The sequence below is a fragment of the Anser brachyrhynchus genome (assembly GCF_964034855.1).
Source record: "Anser brachyrhynchus genome assembly, chromosome: 2".
NCBI classification, from domain to species: Eukaryota; Metazoa; Chordata; class Aves; order Anseriformes; family Anatidae; genus Anser; species Anser brachyrhynchus.
Window position 1 is genome coordinate 5,476,096 of NC_137695.1, and position 20,921 is coordinate 5,497,016.

At 47.7% G+C, this 20,921-nt stretch overlaps 2 protein-coding genes across 3 annotated transcripts in view; one reads left to right on the forward strand and one right to left on the reverse strand.

The window, feature by feature from the left end:
- The window catches only part of VILL (villin like), a 34,127-nt gene extending 26,596 nt beyond the window's left edge, over positions 1 to 7,531 (forward strand). The window contains exons 15-20 of the mRNA XM_080578221.1: positions 180 to 325; positions 1,016 to 1,160; positions 1,902 to 2,090; positions 3,686 to 3,754; positions 4,826 to 5,080; positions 6,284 to 7,531. Coding sequence (XP_080434347.1) covers positions 180 to 325; positions 1,016 to 1,160; positions 1,902 to 2,090; positions 3,686 to 3,754; positions 4,826 to 5,080; positions 6,284 to 6,397 — 918 coding nt within the window. The 3' untranslated portion in view covers positions 6,398 to 7,531. The remainder of the gene's footprint in view (positions 1 to 179; positions 326 to 1,015; positions 1,161 to 1,901; positions 2,091 to 3,685; positions 3,755 to 4,825; positions 5,081 to 6,283) is intronic.
- Positions 7,532 to 9,262: 1,731 nt separating this feature from the next.
- PLCD1 (phospholipase C delta 1) overlaps positions 9,263 to 20,921 on the reverse strand; it is a 54,617-nt gene continuing 42,958 nt past the window's right edge. For both annotated transcript variants that reach the window (XM_080578223.1, XM_080578222.1), the window contains exons 9-15: positions 17,604 to 17,765; positions 16,564 to 16,720; positions 16,146 to 16,262; positions 14,408 to 14,586; positions 13,747 to 13,879; positions 11,217 to 11,366; positions 9,263 to 10,836 (exon numbers count right to left, since the gene is read on the reverse strand). In XM_080578223.1, coding sequence (XP_080434349.1) covers positions 10,745 to 10,836; positions 11,217 to 11,366; positions 13,747 to 13,879; positions 14,408 to 14,586; positions 16,146 to 16,262; positions 16,564 to 16,720; positions 17,604 to 17,765 — 990 coding nt within the window. In that variant the 3' untranslated portion in view covers positions 9,263 to 10,744. The remainder of the gene's footprint in view (positions 10,837 to 11,216; positions 11,367 to 13,746; positions 13,880 to 14,407; positions 14,587 to 16,145; positions 16,263 to 16,563; positions 16,721 to 17,603; positions 17,766 to 20,921) is intronic.

Below are 20,921 nucleotides of genomic sequence, written 5' to 3' on the forward strand. Positions count from 1 at the left end.
GTTGTCCCTTCAATGACTAGAAATAGATTCTTAGTGACCTGCTCATATGAGACCCTCAAAAGCATTGAAGCAGGTCTAAAACTCTCTGGAGCAGTGCGGGGATCAAGACAGTTTGGCCCCACTGATAAGTTTCTCCAGCCTGCCACTAACTCATCCTCAATTTTCTGTCCTGAACTCAGGGCTGCAGCGGAGACGAGAGGGAGATGGCAAAGATGGTGGCCGACATCGTCTCTAGACGGGACAAGCACACCATTTTGGAGGGACAAGAGCCAGCAGAGTTCTGGGAAGCGCTGGGAGGCAAAGCCCCTTACGCCAGTGAAAAGAGGTAATAGTGACTGGGTTGTTCCTCTGGGCTTGGCCAGGGAACATTAGGTAAAGGATCAGACCTTTGCAGGAAGGTGGGTAAGTACTTTGATTCCACATCCTCACCAAAGCAAGCACTGGATCAGAAATTTTAGAGATATAGATTTTATTCCCAAAATCTTGGTTTGACACAATCAGAAATTGCACCAAGATGACTCTTGTCTTGGTTTTGGGTATTGGGTTGGATGGATTTCCTCACTGTAAATCCATCTAATGTCCTGTTATAAGGGCTACATGACCCACATTCTCCATTTCCAGCCATTACTGGCCTTATGGGCACCCCCAGAAGATTAACAAAACTGAACTGGCATTTGAACAACCTGGAATTATCCAGCCCTCAGAGCCAGAGACATGTTCCTTTTCAACCAAGTGATCTGATGTGGCTTTCACCTGGCAGTAGGCTCTTCCCCACAAGGAGGGAAGGGTTCTTATGCCTTTGCCTTTGGGTGGAAAAAGTTATCTTTAAAAATAGTAAAAATGGGCCAAGTATCTTGTGCGAACTGACATTGCTGAATTTCAGGCCCTCTGATGAGTGCTGCCATATTTCCATCTCATCCTGCATGATCATGACTAGTAGTGGCAGGGCCCAGAGGTAATCCACAGGGGAAACGTTTTCATCTTGCTTTTTCTTTCTGTGCTGTGCATGAGGAAGGTTTCAAGAGCAGATCACACACTACCAGCCTCGCCTCTTTGAGTGCTCCAACCAGACGGGGAGGTTCATCATGACAGAAGTGGTGGGCTTCTGCCAGGAAGACTTGGACGAAGACGATGTCATGCTGCTAGACACTTGGGAAGAGGTCAGCACAGATTCCACTTCCCCTACCTTCCAGACATATTTTCAAACAGGTTATGGCTTAATTCATATGAATCTGTCACTCAACATGAAAATGAGGGCCATATGTCTTCTGCCCTGTCTCTAAACCCTTCCTGATGCCTGGTCAGACAAGCAGACATATGTCTAATTCTTCTCACCCAGGTAAAAACACTTCAGTGAGGCACTATTGTTAGCCTGTCTGAAAAGTGGGAAACTGAGGCACAGAAAGCAAAGCACTTTGGCCAAGGTTGCTTAGTGTGTACATTCAGTGTGAGGAATGTAGTTCCTCCTAAACAGGATGGTTTCAGACACAATCTAGAGACAGAAAATAGTTTTTCCTCCTTCCCTCTCCTCTGCTCCCAGACTAGATGTTTTCGAAGGAGACCAAAAGCAATCAACTCCCATGTTTCTTGAGAGCAAAGGGTGCTCTCCCAAGCTTAGTGCGAATAGTCCTGAACCTGGGGCCCAGGTTTTGGGGCCAAATTCATTCCCTCCTCCAGCCTGGTTTCCTTTTCTCCCTATTTTCTGAAATATTTATGCTTTGTGCCTGTCTCAGAAACAAAATCCTTCTTGGTTGGGAGTAAATCTGAGATAAAAATCCCAGGTGGCTATTGGGAAACAACAGTTGCAGTCTTATCTCCATTTCACTTGTCGGGAGAACAAAGAGCTGTGTCTGCACAGGTCCTAACTGCTCACTGGTCTTCAACGCCTTCTCTCATTTCAGATTTTCCTTTGGGTTGGCAAAGCCTCCAACACATATGAGAGGAACGAGGCAATTGCCTCAGCCAAGGAGTATCTCAAGACCCATCCGGCAGGGAGAGACTTGGCAACTCCAATAATACTGGTGAAGCAGGGTTGTGAACCCCTCAACTTCACAGGATGGTTCAACGCTTGGGACCCCTACAAATGGAGTGTAAGTTGCTGGGGTGTGAGGTACAAATCTTCCCTATGACCTTTCCCTCAGCAGCTTCTGTTCCCTCATCAGCAAAAAGTACCTATTTGGTGAAATGGGCTTCCGCAAATATAAGTAAACGTGCTTTAACTCACACCTATTTGTGTACAGCATGGTTGTATGGAGGAAGGAGTGATGCACTCATCCATCCAGACCACGCACCAGCTGGTCCAGCCTACCCAGGGGTGCAGCACAGAATTTATTGAGAATAAAGGGCAACCCTGGAGGAGCTTCGGTGGTTAATAGACCTGGAATGTCTCATGTGGAAGCAAGCTTGCCAGGCTGCACCCAAATTCCTGACACACGATGGCACCTATGTGCACAGTTTAGGAAAGGAAAAGCTGTAGGATGATGAGCAGCTGGAAAAGCTGAGCTCCTAAGTGGTGTTTTCCCAGACCCTTCCACAGTGGGCTGCCACTGATTGTCCCTTCTCTCTCCTGTATTTTCTACAAGCATCATTGCTCAGCCCATTCGCAAGCAATCTCATCTTCTGATTGCCCAAAGGGCTGTGAATAAATTCCGCACTGGAACCTGAGGGAGGACAGCCAGGACAGTGGGTGAAAGTACCCAGGGGACTTCACACAGCAGGAAATCCCATACAGAGATTTTTCTCCTGTAGCTGAATTTGCATCACCTTTCTGTGCAGTCAGTAAGGTGTAGAAAGTCTGTCCTAACAGCTGTATTTGGACAGATGAGACAGCAGCTCCTAGAGCACTGATCCTTAAAACAACGTTGATGCTTAGAACAAAGGTCAAAACTTGATTTTTCTGAAGAACTGCTAAAAAACAAGGGCACAACTTATAAAATATATACATCTAAACGTATCCCCTATAGGCAGTTTTAACAACAACAGACAAGCCATCCGAACTGCTAACATCCCAGAAACATCTGGTGTGTGTGTTTCCTTTCTCAGTTTTGGGTCTAAATGTTTTTGTTCTACAGTCCCTGTGTTTATGTTGTTTGTTCTCGTTGGGGATCTTTGCTGGATGGTGCTGCTAAGAACTGACATCTCCTGGCTGTTTAGGAAAACACAGCCATCAGCTTGCCAGTATATCTAGTACATTTCTTTTGTAGGAACTGAAAGGTACCTGGTCGTACATGGCACTAAAAGAAGTCTGAGACTGAGGTTTTGAAAAATCTGTGGCTTTAGCTAAGTGAAATGAGGAAGTGGGAAAAAAAAAAAATAATAACATCATATTCCAAATTTTCGTGCATTGCAAGATTGGTTTAAAATTTAGAAGATGTCATTCTAGCAGTAAATGTGATTTCTCTTGATCTGCCTTCTGTTCTCTGAAGTCTTTAAATTTTCTGTTTTCACCTGTTAGTTTATAACTGCAGAGGCTAAAGTTCAGCTGTTTCTTTGTTTTCAAGTGGCAGCTCAGGGTCTGGCTCAGTCTCCTGGTTCCAAGAGCTGGGAGTTAAAGGAGACACCAGCTGCCACCTCAGTGAGCACCACTGGGCTTTAAAATTCATATGATCTCCTGACCCTGTTAGAGGATAGGAGCATGTGCTAATTAAAGGTGACCCGTGCTTCTCACAACTCTCTTTACCTTTAGGATGGCAAGTCCTATGAAGAGATGAAGAACAGCTTAGGAGACATGTCGGCTATCTCTGAGATTACAGTGGTGAGTGGCTTCGAGCTGGTATGGGTGGGAAACACCTGGGTTTAAACACCACCATGTCCCCCAGCCTACCGTACAATCACAGAATCCTAGAATCATTAAGGTTGGAAAAGCCCTCCTACATCATCTGGTCCAACCATCCCCCTCCCACCAATGTCACCACTAAACCATGTCCCCAAGCACCACGTCCAACCTCTCCTTGAACACCCCCAGGGACGGTGACGCCACCACCTCCCTGGGCAACCCGTCCCAACGCCTGACTGCTCTTTCTGAGGAGAAATGTCTCCTCATTTCCAACCTGAACCTCCCCTGGTGCAACTTGAGGCCATTCCCTCTGGTCCTATCACTGGTTACCAGTGAGAAGAGGCTGACCCCCAGTTCACCACAACTATCTGCTTGAAGAAGAAACCGTAATGACCAGAGTGGGTGTGGGGACCTCAGGCTGTCAGGATCAGAGCCATGCTCCTCAGTGGAAAGCAGAGGAAGTTGTGGTTAATAACCCATAAATACGCCCAGATCTCCTGGGCCTTTTACAGTCCTGTACAGAGGCACCTGTGGGCAGGAGACTGGTCAGAGAGCACAAGGTCCCAGCAGTCCCAAACCTGATTGCCACATGGGATCAGTTCTGTTCCGGACAGGAGCAGGAGAAAGGCTGGAAGGATGTGATAGGGGCTTTGAACAAGGAGAGGTGGCAGCACAGCGAATGGTACGCAGCTAATTTAGAAGTTTCAGACATGGTAGATATTTAATCTTACTGTCTGTGCCCCCACGTGCATCCTCTCTCTGCCATTACCTTGAGGAAAATGAGACTACTTGAAGTATCTTCACTTATTCCCAAGGGCTCTCAACACGGCTGTGCTTTTAACAGTCCTAACATCTGGGTGTAACGTTGATGGAAGTGCTGGACTGATGTTTTAGTGTCAACTTTCTCCTTGATGCTTTGGCTCTCCAAAGCAGCAGACCAGCAGATAGTCTGTGTCAGGAGCAGTCCCTTCAACCCAAACAGAAAGAAAGACTCCGGGATAACCCCCAAGTTGCTCTGCTTCTCTTGACATCTTTTCCTCCATTTGGCAGGACCTTAACAACATCAGCCTGAGCAAGAAAACCCTCAGCATGACCAACTTGGCTGTTTCAAGCACAGCGAGTGCTTCCCCCGAGTATAAATCCCACTTCAACCACAATGACAGCAGCAGCTACACCCACAGCAGCAGCTACAACAACAGCAGCCCTTCCCCAATGCCCAATGGTGAAGGAATTTACTCCCGGGAGGTGTTGATGAACAAGACTGTGGATGAACTTCCAGAAGGAGTGGATCCCACTAAAAAAGAGGTGACAGCACTGCTGGTTTAATGTCTTTGTAGCTCAAGCTGGAACTTAGTTGCAGGCTAAGAGCACAGGCACCTTGGGCTATTAAATCCTACTTGAGGCTCAAGGAGATGCCAGCTGGACACGGAGCTCTATTGAAAAAGCAGGAGTTTCATGTGAGAGGAAACTGTGGTAGTTTTACTGTAGTTGAAATATTCCTCTTTTTTTTCTTTATGGAAGAAAAGTGAATTTTAAATAGTTAATTAAAAAAGTATGTTCTAAAGGCAGCTCAGAATGAAACCAGGAGCTGGGTTTTGCCTGGGCTGTAGGTTTTCATTTTCATTTGAAACTCCTTCCAGAAGGGATCTTGTGTTTGTTTGTTTGTTTGTTTTTGGTTTTGTTTGTCAGAAAGCTTACATTTCAGCAAAACCCACTGAGAAGGGCAGGGAGGAGCACCATATTTCAGCCCCACGATTTTGCCAACATCTGTAGCTGAGTGCGAGCAAGCCAGTGGGAGGGACACAGGGGGCTGCTTCCCTCTATTCTCTACAACCCGTGTTTGACCAGTTTCTTGCCTCAGCAGACCTTCAGGCAAAGACCAGTGTCATAGCCAGATTTACATCTGACCAGAGAGCTGCTGGGCCAGCAGCTCTGCCCTGCAGCAATGGCCATGTGCTATCGGCTGTATTTCAGCTGGGCTGTACGAGTTCTTTCTTTTACTCAAAGTGTTGGAGAAAACTCAACTTCCATGTCCCACAGGGTCTTTCTGAGACCACTGTCTGAGTTCCTGTCTTTCCAGCAGTGGGAGTGAGCATCTCCAGTGGAATATTCAGGGGCATTTAAGCCAGGGGGAGATGCTTTCACTGTGAGTTGCTGCCTGAGAAAGCACTCAAAACTCAGGCCAGCAGAATTTCTCTGAGTCAGCATTAATTGTCCTGGCCTCAGTGTCATTAGCAGGGACCAAATTCCAACCAGAGCATACTAAGTGTCAAAACCAGGGCATCCCTTTGGGCTGGTGGGCTTTTTTTCCCCTTGTGCTTTGGGAAGTGGGACGAGAAACAGTTGCTGGGACGTTCCATTTCCCAAGACAAGGACAGACAGCAGGACAGGAGCTGTTTGCCTGGAGTCAGGGGGTGTCACGGTGAGGAAGGGGCACAGCTGATGGAGATGTCCCAGCCTTTGCAAAAGCCCGTGCTGACATCTCCTTGCTCTCTCGTCCTGCTGCAGTACTATCTCTCTGACGCTGATTTCCACGATATCTTCGGGAAGTCCAAACACGAGTTCTACCAGATGCCCAAATGGAAGCAGCAGAATGAGAAGAAGCAGTGTGGACTCTTCTGAGCCTGCAGGGGCCACCCAGCATCCAGTGACTCTGGGACCAACCGTTGCTCTCTTAGGAGCTGCAGGGAGGAAGTACAGACATTTGCGCAACGAACCCAACCCAACATCTTAATCAGGCCAAGCTCCAACGCAGTTATTCCAGCAGCCACTGTTCAGGGGATGGCTCCTTTCTCCCTGCAAATCCCCAAAACAAGGAGACAAAACCTTTTGCAGAATGGCTTTGCAGGATGTTTTTGCCTCTTTTGGACACTTTATTGCTGATAGCCATTAAGACAAGTGTGTGTCACAGCTGTGTTGTAGCCTCTTCTTTTCCTCTCCCTTCTGCAGTTTGCCACATCCACAAGGTCATGATCTTCCTTCATTTGGAGAAGTTTAAATTTAGGCAAGACAAGGGCCGCTTGTAGCTGTTATGTAAATTCTGTGTGGGAAGAGAAGGGGAAAGCCCTAAGGGTTAGGGAGGAAGCCTTGGGGTCAAGAAAAGGCAGTGGAGTAGCCAGAAGTGTGGTGGGGCAGCCCATGGGGTGCGACTGGCCAGTTCAGCCCCTTCTCACCCTGCAGAAAAGCTACTTGTCATAAGCCAGCAAGGATCAATTGTAGACTAACATGCATAGCCTAATACAGGTAAAACAAATAAAAAAAATGGGTTGGGAAAAAAAATACATATTTAGAGCATATTTATTAGCTAATCTATTTCAAGAAGATGATGAGATTAAAGGCTAGATGCAGCTGTTGATTTCGACTGCCCAAGACTGTTTTTTTTTCCATTCAGACAATATCTCCAGTCCCACCCTGAGCATGACTGGGGGCAGCTGAGCCTACGAGTCACCTGCCCACAGACCAGAGCCTTGGCAAAGCCGGGAGGGTTTGGGGTATGACCTGAGGCAAAATGTGTCCCAGTGAAGGTTTTTCCAGGGCTCCATCCCTGTGATGTCCACGGACTGAGGGCGCTGGATCCACATTGCGAGCTCAATCTGATTGGAGGGGGCAGGGGGAAATGTGAATGATCAGTGATGAAGGGATGCAACTATATAGGAAAGAAGGAAACACATATGTTTAAAACCCCCAAAGGTGTGGTTTTAAAGCTTTAGTCTATTTCCAGCCTGACTGGTGATTCCAAATAAACAGCCAACAGCAGCACTGTAAGTGTCCTTGATCAGTGTGTGGGGTAGGATGGCGGAAGAGAAAAGCTCTGCAGGGCCACAGCTCCTTCAAACACCTGGTCTTTGATGGAATTTGGGATCTTCCTTGGAAAGAAGAGTCCTAAACACCACTGTCAGGTCCATTTTTCTCCCCAGCCCACGCACTCTGCTCCTGAAAGCCCCCGTTCCCCACATTGACTGCCCACCCCTGCTGCAGGGACGTGGGGCTGGAGCTGAGGAGCTGCCGATGTGTTGGCTGAGGAGCAGAGGGCTCTCATGCGGCACCCAGGAGGTCTGGAGGCAAGGACCTTCCAGTGGTGGGTTCTTCTGGACAAATCTTTGTGTTTCAGAATTGGCAGTTGCTTCACGTAAGCCACAACCACATCATTACCTCCATGCTCCTGTAGCCACTTTGGCGCATTTCTGCTTGAGGGTCCAGCCCCAAACCCACAGAAACACTCTGCAGAGTAAGGTGAGAGTCAAGCAGAGACACAGATCGGCCAAACTGCCTGTGTGAATGCCTTCTGTTGTGTTCACGCTGGATATAATCAGTGCACATTATCCCTCTTCCAACACTACTGCCATGGCTGGAAGCTGCAATCTACGTACAATATCTATATTGCCCCGCTGCGGCGTGCTCGTGCCAGCTCCCAAATTAACGAATTGCGTGTGCTACTTCATAAAATGCAGTGATTCCACCTATCAGCCCTGACGGGGGGGCCTAATGAGCATCATGCAATCAACAGAGGGCAGTGGCAACCCAATCAAGAAAGGGAGGTTAAGCTGGTTTGCTACGTGTTGCTTTTGTTCCTGCTGCTATGATGCTCACCAGCAAATGGGACCAGAGTGGTCCTACCTGGACTCAGAAACCAGCATGGTTAGTTAATATTATTTTTATATCATTATTATTATTTTATAAATAATAGATCTCTGATATTGAGGCCTGATGAAAACTGCTGCTGCTCTCCTCTTCTCATGGGGATAGTTGGCTTTACTCTCTGCCTCTGATTTATGAAGGAAAGGGCAGTTTCTCCCCCGCATCCTCCCCTTCATGCCGCTTCCTGCTTTTGCTGCAGCGTCTGATGGGTCATGGCCCGTCTGCTGCTCTTCTCACTAAATCTCTTCCCCAGCATGAGGCTGAAGCACTTCTTGGTCTGCTCAGACACGAGGTCCCTCAGTAATGGCATGGACCACGTCCCTTCCTCGGGGGAGAGAGGAGACGTTGCAGCATTGGGCATCGTGCTCTGGTCCATCCCACCTCCCTCACAGCTCCTCTCCCATGGCGCTGCAGGGAACAGACACATTTCCCCTGGCCTCTCTACCTATTCCATAAGGGATGTTGTCTTCCCACAGATCTTGCCTACCTTCACAACAGGCAGCGGCAGCCTTGGCTTCTCCATGTAGTCCATCTAAACCCAACCTGACCCTGGCTGGACAGTGAGGTCCTGCTTCTGCCTGCATATCTCCCCCAGCTCTCATCTCTCCCAGATCCTTAAAACAAAATGTTCAGAGCATCCTGGGAGCCTGCATGGACCAAACTCAGGGTGTCTCTGAGCTAGAGCTAAGGATGCTCCATCCTTGGCCTTCAAATGTGCCTCCTGGTGCAATGTGCCTGTCCTAGTGGTGAGCTGAAAGTTCATGTCACTGTAGGACACCCAGCTCTGCCTCAGTGCCCTCTGCTGCTCTTGAACTCCTTCAACCGCAGGTAATTAAGTCAATTTCAGCCTTTTTTGTGTGGATATAATTCACATTTAATCTGGCAATGGTTTACAACATCACAGATTATTATAGTGAAGAGGAAAAATCAATGTGTCCAGCATTACTGCAGCACAACAAACTCCAGGTTGGACTAAAAGAAGCCCAGTTTTGCAGTGGGCCCAAAGATCACTAAATCCAAGCTATTTTAGACTTGGAAAAAGGTGGAGGATTGAATGGACTGGAATTTGTGTAAACAGAAATTAACCTCTTTGGTAGTAGCCCATCCTCTCCAATGCCAACCACGAAAAACCAACCCCCCCAAAAGACTGACAGCTTTAAGAAATTAAGTAGGTCTGTCTCCAAATTCATCCATGTTGCTTTCAAGTAAGTCAACGAGGCACATAGTGACGAGGATTTGGACTTTTCCAAATTATTTTTTTGTACTTTTAATAGTCTAACATAGCGTTAGTAACATAGCTGGAACTCGAAAATATATATTATCTTATCTCAACACTACTCACTTAACTCTGTAGTTGTGCTCGAAAAAACCACCTTTTGCCATAAATATTGGGTTGTTCAAAATGCTTTTGTCTGCTTGTGCTAGGTTACCTCTACAGTGCAACTGGGACTGAGCTAACATTTAAAACCATTTCTACCGCCACTTCCTGCGTTAAAAAGAGGTTTTGCTATAAAAACACAAACAAAGTTTTACTGCATTTAAAAAAAAGAAAAAAGCCCTACTGTCAGTTCAGTGTATTTCCACTGTCATTGGCAAAAGACATTCTCTGAGGTCCCTTTGAGTGGATTTCACTTTGGGTTAGAGGGAAATCTGCCGTTCGGCAGCTTCTTTCTCCTTCACAGGGTAAGAGCCAGGCTTTGAATGCAAAGCGACCTGGCTGGGAGCCAGGCACGCAGGCAGAGTAGTGTTCATGTATTTTTTATTATAATACAAAAGGAAAGTCAAGTTATATAACGTGGCCCTTTGTAGTGCAGCTTTCCTTTTAATCTGTTACAGACAAGAGGAGAATTGTGTCCTCATTTAGGACTTCAGATGGTGAAGGATGTCTGACATCTGAAGCTACAAGAAGTCACCTGATACCTAGCCACTGAATTCAGTGGTAGGGTGCATTTTTCTTGCACGGATGTGGAGTGTTTTGTCCAGATGCTTGATGGAACCCACACCAAGAGCTGTAATTTGCTAAAAAGGAATCCCTATCCTCTTGCTAAAAGCAGAATTGAAAATCACACTAAGTAAAGTGAACTAGAAAACACAGCTGGATTGGTTGGACAGGTACAAAAGGATTAATCTCAACAGCAGCATTAGGATGTTTCCAGCACGCAGAAGGGAGACAGTCAATGGCTATTTCAGATCAGAGCCCTGTGGGGCACCGTGTGCTGCTCCAGAGAAGGCACTGGGGATCAGATGGGACCCTGGCATTGGCAGCCGACACACGCTGCGTTCCTCCTAGGTCTGTAACAAGGTCCACTGCACCCTGAAAGAGCCGAGCTGCTAATCGCAGTCCTGGATATTGATGTAGACAAAGAGGGTGGAGGAGGAGTACGGGTCGCCGTTCTTGGTCAGAAGATGAATGTGGCGGTAACCTGGAAGCACAGACACAGATGGAGAGTGGCCTTTAGTCCGGTCGGAAAAAACATTTGCTAACGTTTGCCAAGACCCTGCAGTAACATTTCCCCATCTCTGAGAGCAATTTGCTCCCTGTGCCCCACAGAACAGGTAGGTCAGAGAGGCATGGCTTTGAGCCTTGTTAACATAACGTGTCCAAGGCTACTGGTGACAAGGGCATCCCCTCCCAGGAGTCAGCATGCGACAGCTGCTCAGTAAATCATTTATCACCTTGTCCAGACACCAGAGCAAAGACCCGTTCTGACCCAAAGTGTTCTGGGATCTGGACCTCTCATGTGGGACACTGGAGATACCCAAAGGTATCAGAGGGTGTGAGGAAGAGGGAAAAGGGCCTTACCTTGCTTCAGACTAGTGAAGGGAACGGTATACTGCCCGATGAAGTCGTTCTTGGTTGACATGTCAAAGTCTTCCACCACAAAGCGGACCAGGGCAAGTGCAGGGATCTCTATGTCAAATGTAAACTCTTCGTCCCACTTCGGGTTAAAGCCTGAGCAACACAGACAAGGATGGAGATCAGAGCTGCTCGCAAACAAGGAAGAAAGCAAGAGATGCTCACGAGCAAGGACGTTGGTCAGAGATGTTTGCAAATAAGGATGGAGACTTGGCCTGACTGGGAACCTAACCTGACCCAGCTCAGAGGTCTCAGGAGATGCCAAGACTTTTTCCCACCTCTGACACTGAACTGCTACCTGGTATTAATTAATACTTCCTTCAGCTTAGGCTGCCCACTGCAGGCCTCAGCACCACACCCCCAGGAGGCAGCAGGGGGCAGGATGGGGCTGAACTCAGCTCTGCTCCAAAGGCTCTCCCTGGCTGATACACAGACGTCTTGGGTTGCCGTTGGACCAGCAGCAAACTTTTACAGCCCCAGACCAGAGGGGAGCAGAGAGAACTGTGCCTTTGTGTTATGACAGCTTTCTGGGGCTTTATGTCTAAGGATCTTGTGATCCAGACTCACAAAGCAAACAAAACAATGACAAGTCCCACCAAATGAGAGACAAAAAGCAAGCGCAATGCTTTCTCACTAAGTCACTGCGGGTGCTCTCTGCAGTTTCAACAAACCACTCCCCAGAAACAAACAGGAGAAGAGGACATCCTGTTTGAAATCACACTGCCATCGGCACAGCCTGTGAGCAAGGGAAGCCCCAGGACAGCAAAACATCAGCTCAAGCCTGCCGGTCCTGGAGGGTCTGTGGATGACTTGGCAGGAGGCAGTGGTCTTTCAGCTGGCCCTGAAGGTGTTAGGAGGGTCTGGGGACAGCGCCATAGCAAAATAATTGGGTTGGATTGTTGCACTTTATTTGGAATTTTGGGGCTACTCTCCCTTCAGCACCCCTTGAGCCCCCTTCCAGCATCTCTCCAGCCCCACTCCAGGCAGCTGTGCGCTGGCCATGGAGGTGTGCTAAGCAGCCCTGAGGAATAGGCCTGGCAGGTCTAAAATGTTCCTTACACAGCCTCCACTTGAGACATTCTGAAAATCATTGTAGGCAAAGGAAATGACCGTGAGCTTTAGGAGCCAGGCCAGATTTACTCAAACAGGAAAGGAGGAAAAGGGAAACAATGTTAGCAGAGAGGAAAATATGCATTGCCTTTCTAGTGCTTGGCTTTTGCTTCACGCAGAAAAGCAGTGTGTGCATGTGTCTGTGTGTACGTAAGTGTTTGGAGGAGGGTGAGGTCTGATTTCTCAGACTCCTACTGCCTTCTGTTCCCACAGAAGAGAGGGATGAACTTGCCCTCTGCTGTCTCTGAAGGCCGCAGTATTCAGACCCTCACCACATGGAGGGAAGCCACAGCCATGTTCGACTGATGAGAAATGGTCCAAAGGGAGGTGAAGTGTCTGTGAGACATCTGAGGTCAGTGCTGGGTATGGAAGGAACCTCACTCTTTGGAGCTGTGGGCTTACAACCTCCTTCCTTCACCTGCCACATTGCTGTGACGTGCATTAATTTAGCACAGGTGACATATGGGTCAAGAGGATGAGCAAATTCAGTGTCCCTGCCTTGTGAGGAGGTTCTGAGCTTCAAGAGATGTAGCACAGACTACGTTTGATATAAGAAGAGACTGAGAAAGCTCATGTTATTCATCCTGGAGAAGGCTAAGGGGGGTTATTATTGCCATCTTTCACTTCCTCCTGTTAAAGAAGATGAAGCCTGATTCTTCTTACATGTGCACAGCAAACACATGATGGGTAATGGGCACAAATAACAACAGGTGAATTTCTGGTTAAGTATAGACCTTATTTCAAGTGAAAGACTGGATCACTCGCCCAGACAGCATGGGCAATTTCCACCCTTTGGGATACTCAAAATCCATCTGGGCAATACAGTGAACAACATGAGCTACCTTAGGTCCTGCTTCGGACAGGGGTTGGAATGGGCACCTCCAGGGTCCCTTCCAACCTCACTCTTTCATGAATTTGTGGCTCTTTCAAAATAAAATCAGCCTCGTGAGAGGCCTTCTGTGGGAAGATCTTGGTGGGAACCTTTTTGTCCCAGGTCAGATCCAACTGCATGGAAGTAAAGAGCATTTCCAAAGCTCTGGGTCTGCAGATTTGGCAGCCAACCTCAAAACAATTCATCTGGTTGATGTTTTGCAGGTAATTTCTATCTCCAAACACCTCAGACAGAGATGGAAGAACCCCTGAAAGAAATGCCCCATAGGGACAGCCTGTGGGGCTAGCTATATAACCAGGGTCACCGCACTGAAGTACACCAACAGCACCTGATGGATCTGCTCAGTGTGAGCAAGCTTGGGTGCAGCTGGGCAGGCCTGGCCACAGGGCAGCAGGTCTTGATGAGGAACACACTGCTACACAAAACCACAGAATTACTGCCCCAGGGGTCGCAGCATGAAAGAAAAACCCTTACCATTATTTTCAATGACTCTGGTCTGCTTCTTGTTGTTATCCTGTTGGACGCCATGGATCTCAATCGTTACCTTGGGATCAACGATGGAGTTTTTGCTTTTGTTTACCTTGGGCAGCTGCTGACCAGAGATAATCTGTGGAGGAAACAGAGGAAAAGGTCAGAACATCGGTAGGAGATGGGGTTCCCTGACAAACATCCCTCTCCTTCTCCAGGAGCACAGGACTTGTTGCTGGTGTTGGTCTTTCAGAGCCAACACTGTGACATTCTTCAGAGGAAGCTGTCATGAGCTAAAGCACCTAATGAACACTGCTGCAGTGCTGCCAGCTGGTCTGGGTCAGGGAAAAGTCAACTTCTCTCTCTCCCCAAAATGATCAAATGATACTTGGAAATAACAGCGGTGACTGTTGACTGCCTGTCTATAAAATGCCTGTGTGTTCCTGTAGGGTGAATACTGTCGTTAACCTCTCCTGTTGCCAAACATTAAACGTGTGAGTGAGTCCCTGGAGGATGAGAGCCCATGCAGGACTGAAGCAGTGACGCTGGCAGTGACAAATGAGTAGGGCTAGGATAACATTGCCCACGTGGGACCAGGAGAAGGCACAACCTATACCCCCCAAAGAAATGGATGCTACTAAGATAAGTTTCCGACTTCTATTCTTACTTTAAGCAGAAGCTTCTTCTTTGTCCCCCATGTTCCTTCTGTGATGGATTTTGGATTGAATTTGGTTTGCTCATCCCGGAGGAATTCCGGCTTTAAGACATACCCAGAAAACCCATTGTCCTGGAACCGACCCTGGTAGACATCCATTTCTGTGCCTGCTGTCTGGAAATTTAGGGCAACTGCAACATAAATAAATAAATTTAGTCACTTTCAGATAAATCAATGAGAGTATACCAATTCTGTTCACATGAAATTACATTTCATGGACATAAACATTGACTTTTCCATGCTTTAAAGATCTGTAATAAACTCTGACCCCAAAGCCTGCTTCCCCTGAGGATTTCTTCCATTCAGAGATGTTAGAGGCAGAAGGAACCACTGTAGCTACCTTAGTTTTCTTCCTACCTACCACAGGATCAAAAAATGTCCTGCACTGAATTCATGTCACCTGGTTGAACAACCATATCTTTCACATAAACCCATTCAGGAAGCCACAGATCATTCTCAGATCGTTTCTCTAGCTACTTAACTTCATTATAAAACCTCTTTTCCAGCCCAAATACACCTATTTTCATTTGCCACCCTCAGGGACCTCTACTGGTTACGCTACAGAGCTCCTCACTGTCTGAAATCCTTATGCAGTCCCGTACAGAAGCTGTGATCAAATCACCTCTTTATTGTCTTTTGCCCAAAATAGATCAAACCTCACAGTTCTCCTAACACCAGGCAGATTTCCTGTATCCTTTCTAATTTGCCCCTATCTTTTTAAAAGCTTTGAAGTCAGATCTGAAAGCAGCCTCTGTGAACAGTTTCACTAATATCACACAGGGAGGGCACAAGGACCCCAGAGCTTGCTCGATACTCTTCTGATTTCCCAAGGGTGATGCTAACCTCTTTAGCCACTTCTAAAGAAGCTCTAGGACAGATGACAATTTATCCTGGGCCTTGGTCCTACATATCCTGCACCAGGTTTTCTGAGTGAAAGGTACAAGATAATTCACTTAGCAGGCTGCAAGACCTTTTCATCACGTCTCTGAGACATGAATATGCCATCAGGGCTTCAGTGTCCCAGGAGCAGACTAGAGGCACTGCTTTGACTACTGGAAAGAGCTCAGGCCACAGCTTTTCCCTTATGGTTACAGCCCTCCTCTAGGGCTTGAGAGATCTGAGTCTGATTTCCAGCTCTGCCACAGATTTCAGCATGCTTTTTGGTAAGCAACTCTATCTCCTGGCTCCCCTCTTCTTTGTTACGCAGCAGGAACTGTGCTTCCAGCTAATGCAAGGATGTGCCCATTAACATGCAGGAAAAGCTCTCCTAATGGTTACAAGAGCTGATCTCTTCTGGTGACTACTGAGCCCCTCTGCCTGCAAGTGGCTTGAGATCACATGTCTACCTCAGTCAAAGCCCTACCACAGCCAGGTCATGAAGAGGGAATGGCCTCAGGTTGAGTCAGGGGAGGTTTAGGTTAGAAATGAGGAGACATTTCTTCTCAGAAAGAGCAGTCAGGCATTGGGACGGGTTGCCCGGGGAGGTGGTGGCGTCACCGTCCCTGGGGGTGTTCAAGGAGAGGTTGGACATGGTGCTTAGGGACATGTTTTAGTGGTGACACTGGTGGTAGGGGGATGGTTGGACCAGGTGATCTTGGAGGGCTTCTACAACCTTAATGATTCTGTGAATCTATGATTCTATGACCAACCCAGCCAGGCTGACCCCCTCCAAGCTCCCAGTTGCACCCACCGATCTGGCAGCCGACGTTCCACAAGTCGATGGGGTTGTAGTTGGAAGAATCTGTCCTCCACCCGGCAGGGTAGATCCGGCTCAGGTGCCTGATGTTGTGATGAATAAAACTGTTTCCTTTGGAAAAAAAAAAAAAATGTTCCTTTCAGTGATGGGCCTGCTTTTCCTTGATGCTGCTGTTTATAGTCCTTTTCCGTCTAGTGAGTCTGGCTGAGTGTGAACGGCCTGCATAAAATGCCCTTCTTGGTGACAACCTGTGACATTAAGTTATTCCCACTGTTTCTCAAAGTGACATGGATGGCCAAGGAGACCATGACCTACGTCTTTGGGGATGCCTCCTCCTCTTGCCTAACCACCACTAGCTGTCACTTCATGGGGGACTGGAAAAGAGGATGGCCTGCTGCCAGAATATACATACCAGACTCCTGGGCTAGTTTCAGAGCTTTGCTCTCCGTGAACGATGACATCTCGTAGAAAGCCCGAGGGTGGCTGGGGTCCTCGAAGCCGTTGAAGTGAACACTCTTGCAGTAGACAACTGTGTCTGACAGCTCCTTGGCCAGCTTCAGGGTGTCACTCTAAAAGAAGGAGCAAGAGGTTTGTGGGGAGCTTCTGCAGTCCTACTCAAAAGTAACGGTTATGTTTTGTCTAGGACCCCTGGAGCTTTTCTTTTCCACCGACTTCAGACGGAAAGGATGCCCATGATAATTTGGGGCTCCCCTAGGAAGAGTGGTAAAGGGGCAGACTGCCCTTGCTATGTCCTTTGCCCTGCATGCAGTGCTAATCCCTCCTCTCAGACCTTCAGTAGGTAACACTACTGGCACGTTTCACCAGCCCACACTGGCCTGTCCAGTGATATCACTGACTTCCCAAGCGCTACCACCAAGAATACTTCACTTCATCTGGGTTGTCCCTCCTGCATTCATCCACGCGCCATTATGTGAATGACTGTTTCACCTTGGCTATTACAGCTCACAAGTGATTAGGGATATAAACACAGATAGAACCTATTCAGCCTGTATTGGTGAGCTAAGAGAGGATTTCACACAGCAGATGCTTTGCTGTCTCAGCACCCTTTGTTGCATGATGTCCTCCAGATGAAATTTCTCACTTTTTATTGGTGGGAGACCCTTTCTGCTGCTTTTTGCATTACCATTTGTAATTCAGCATCAGTGGCTGTCACCAGTCGCTAAACCTTACAACCAAGCCTTAGCAATGAACTTCCCATACTGTCCTGGTGCCAAGTAGGCAAACCTGGAAACAGAGTGGCTTTTTCCAGGCATGGTACAAAGCACACCTAGAAAGTGGTTTGCCAACATAAGGCGTGGGATTGGCTAACAAGACCAGACCTCCTGATGCAGGACTTCAAAGCCTTCTGCAACACACAAAAATCTAATTTATAGCTTTTCTGACTCTCCAGGTCTGCTCCTTTCAGGGATTCAGTTACTTTTTTTTACTTACCTTCCCCTTCTGCTGCACCTCTGTCTTTACAGATTCATCTTCTATTTCAGCTGCTTCATCTTCATCAGAGACATCCTCAGCCTCCAGGTTGTTGTTCCCATTTGTGGGGTCCTCCTGTCTGCTCAGCTTCTTGCCTTTCACAAGGATCTTCCCTTTCAGTTGCTGCACAAAGAGAAGCGGACAAAATAGCTGGCGATTAGCAGACATGGCATCAGAATACTTAAAGGATCTCACAGGTGAAATGTTAGGGCACTGACACCCTAAGTAAGAGTTCCCAAACTGGAGCCTTCTTAGATACCTCCTTCTGTGAGGACCTCCTCCCACCACTGCAACCACAGTCAGCACAAATAACAACCAGCAGCACGTGCCAACATATCACAGCTGGCTGCTGAGCTAATCCAAGGAACATTTTTCTTGTGCCGAAACACAGCCTCTTTCAAAGCCCACATAAAAGTGTCAGGTGAAGGAACACTCCAAAAGCAGATGGTTGCTCACAGACCACCATACCACTGACACGACCTGGTTCTCATGCAAGCTCAGACTGCGGGAGGAAAGCTGAAGCCTGGAGAGGGCTGACTGAACCAAAATGGTGCTGCAGCAATACTGGCAGCAAGGAGCAGTAGTATTGCCTGGATGCAATCTCCAAGTGAATGGATTACACCTCAAAAATCAAACAGTTCAGCACAGGAGCAGCCCTAGATCCTGCAGCTTCCAGTAAAGTCAGTGGGAGATTTGCTGCCACGTGTGTGGTACTGCTGGCTACGGAGGGTGCTACTTATTCCAGGAAAAAGGCGATCTCAGGTTTAGCCAATGCAGTCCCTTTACTCGTGTAGCATGGCCCCTCTTCTCACAGCAACATCCTATATTTGCCCCTTCCACATCTGCAAAAGCAACAAGCCCCACTGTTCTCAAATGACAGGGCTGTGGAAAACCAAGGATCTTTTTAAAAACAACACAGGCATTTTCAAAGAATGCTGTTCCCCTTCTGTGGGTGCAAGCAAATTGCATCGTGTCTCCGCGGAGACCAGCCCAGCTCCTCACGGACCAGCTACGCCGTGGATGAAACTTGGTTTGAGCTGAAATCTGGCACGGGCACCTGAGGAAGCAGCCAAGAGCATTTTTCTTCATCTACCACAAATGATCTGTTTACACTGAGGCACTTTCCCTGTCATTCAAAAGCTGCACAGAGGCAGCTGGGAGGAATGTACCAGTTTCTGGAAATAAAAGGCCCAAAGGAGCATTCAGAACATAGCATCCTCCTCCTCCCCATCCCCAGACCACCCTCCAGCCTCCCCGCTCCTCAGCCTTCTTCCAAGGCAGAGCTGTGTCCAGTCAATGCTTTGAGTGCCCCAGCCTGGAGGGGTTGCACTGGGGACAGTTGTAGGGGGACACAGAGAAGTCCCTCTGGTCCTTCACGGGCTGCAGATAGCATCCTGCTATACACTACGTTATTACCTGCCTCTGCTTTCTAATGTCCCATAAGAAAACTTACCACCTCATCTCACAGTTCAGCAGTAGAGAACTCAGGACAAAATGTGTTTGGGGCAGGCTGCTTGATTACCAACAGAGACAGTAGCCCTTTCTAAGCTTTTACAACTCTAGACAAAATGTGCCTGCAGAAACTGCCAGTGATAAACATTGCCCTGCCTCGTTTACTGTGGATATTAGGAAGCAAAATCCTAAATCTGAGTGCTTATCCCTTTACAAAGGTTTTAAATAAGCTGACAAACACAGACACAAACACTCACAAGCACTTGTTCCAACCCTCTCAGTTCCTCTTCATGTGACATGAAGTATTTCTGGCCTGAGGGGAAAGACACTCAGCTCATCAGTTCAGCTCTGCTGAGCAGATCCCTTGTCTTAGGAAAAAGCATTAGCTAAAATGCTCAATAAATACTCTCCAAGTAGGCCATAAAGCTATTCCAATTGCCAGTGGCAAGCCCGAAGTTGAATATAACTTAGGAAAATGGGAGAAGCTACACGGATGCAGGACTCCACTGAGAACGTATAGTGTAGTGGAATAAATGCAACTCTTTCACTTCCTTATGTACCTTGTAAATCATGTTGCTTTCGTTCCTGCTCTCTCACCTTTTCTCCGTCACGCCAAAGCAAGCTCAGCTCTGCACATGAGATGGTTCTGACACACGGCCTTGCTCCCTTTGGGAATCTGTGATATGGGACATGGCAACTATCTAATGAAAGCACTGTTCTTTATCAGGAGCAAAGCTGTTAAGAGCAGAGTTTAAAAGATCTGCACTCATGCATTTATTTTACCTGAGGGTTTCCTGCCCCTACTAGCAGCCCAAAGGCCGTGGCAAGATCTGATTTCCAGTCTTTGTCTCAGTGGGAGTGTCAGACTCTTAAAAGAAACCACCTCTACAAACTTTCTATGGCTTCACACCTCCTTTAGAGTCAACAAATAGAACTAAACACTCCTAAGATGTGATTCACCTGGTCTATTTAGACAATCACTTAGGAGGAGGAGGACCACACCTCCAATGCCCGTGACTGTATTAACTAGATGTAAAACAGAGCCCGAAGTGGCATGCTCAGGTACGTGGATATACAGGGGCTTAGAACTGCCACCTTAGAAGATATCCATCTCCCCAGATTTCTGAGAAGCTGTGAGGATTAACGTGTTCACATTCATGAAGAGATGTGCAGACTAGGTGCGCTTTTTCCTATCACATCTCCATCTGTGGATGTCTTTCAGGGTAGCTGTAACCTGAGGTGTTGCAGGGTTTTACAATGAGTAGCACCACAAGATAAAAAGAGTCTCAAAAAAAAAGAAGGGGGGGGAAGGGAGGAGGGAAGAAACACATTATTGAAGGAGATTTTGAGAGACTTCAGATCAGTTGTGCCTTACTGCTGCTATACTGGAAGCAGCTGCTGGGCTGCATGGCTCAAGGTGATGTTGAATGGGGGCGCTGGGCTCAGTAATGGATGTGACGGGACAGCTGGTGGGGCACAGAAGGTGCGGGATGGCAGAGACCCCAGCCACTGCACTGGGGCTCTCACCTGGGGGGCTCGTGGTCCAAGGGTCACCCACCAAGGCAGGTCTGTTAAGCCCAAAGCCATCCTCATTGTGAAAGGTGTCCAACAACAAAGAGTTGGAGGGCTCTTAGATATGCCTGAAATGCTGATTAGTGGCATGCGATGTTCGCAGCTTCTTTAGTCTCATTCCAAGATGGGAGTTTTGCATCATTTCTAGCTGGCATGCAAGGACAGGGGGAAAGGGCCCTGGCAGACCCCTGTGCAGGTCAGGAATCAGGCAAAAAGGCCTGATAAATAAACAATCAGCAGCAAAGATTGGAGCAG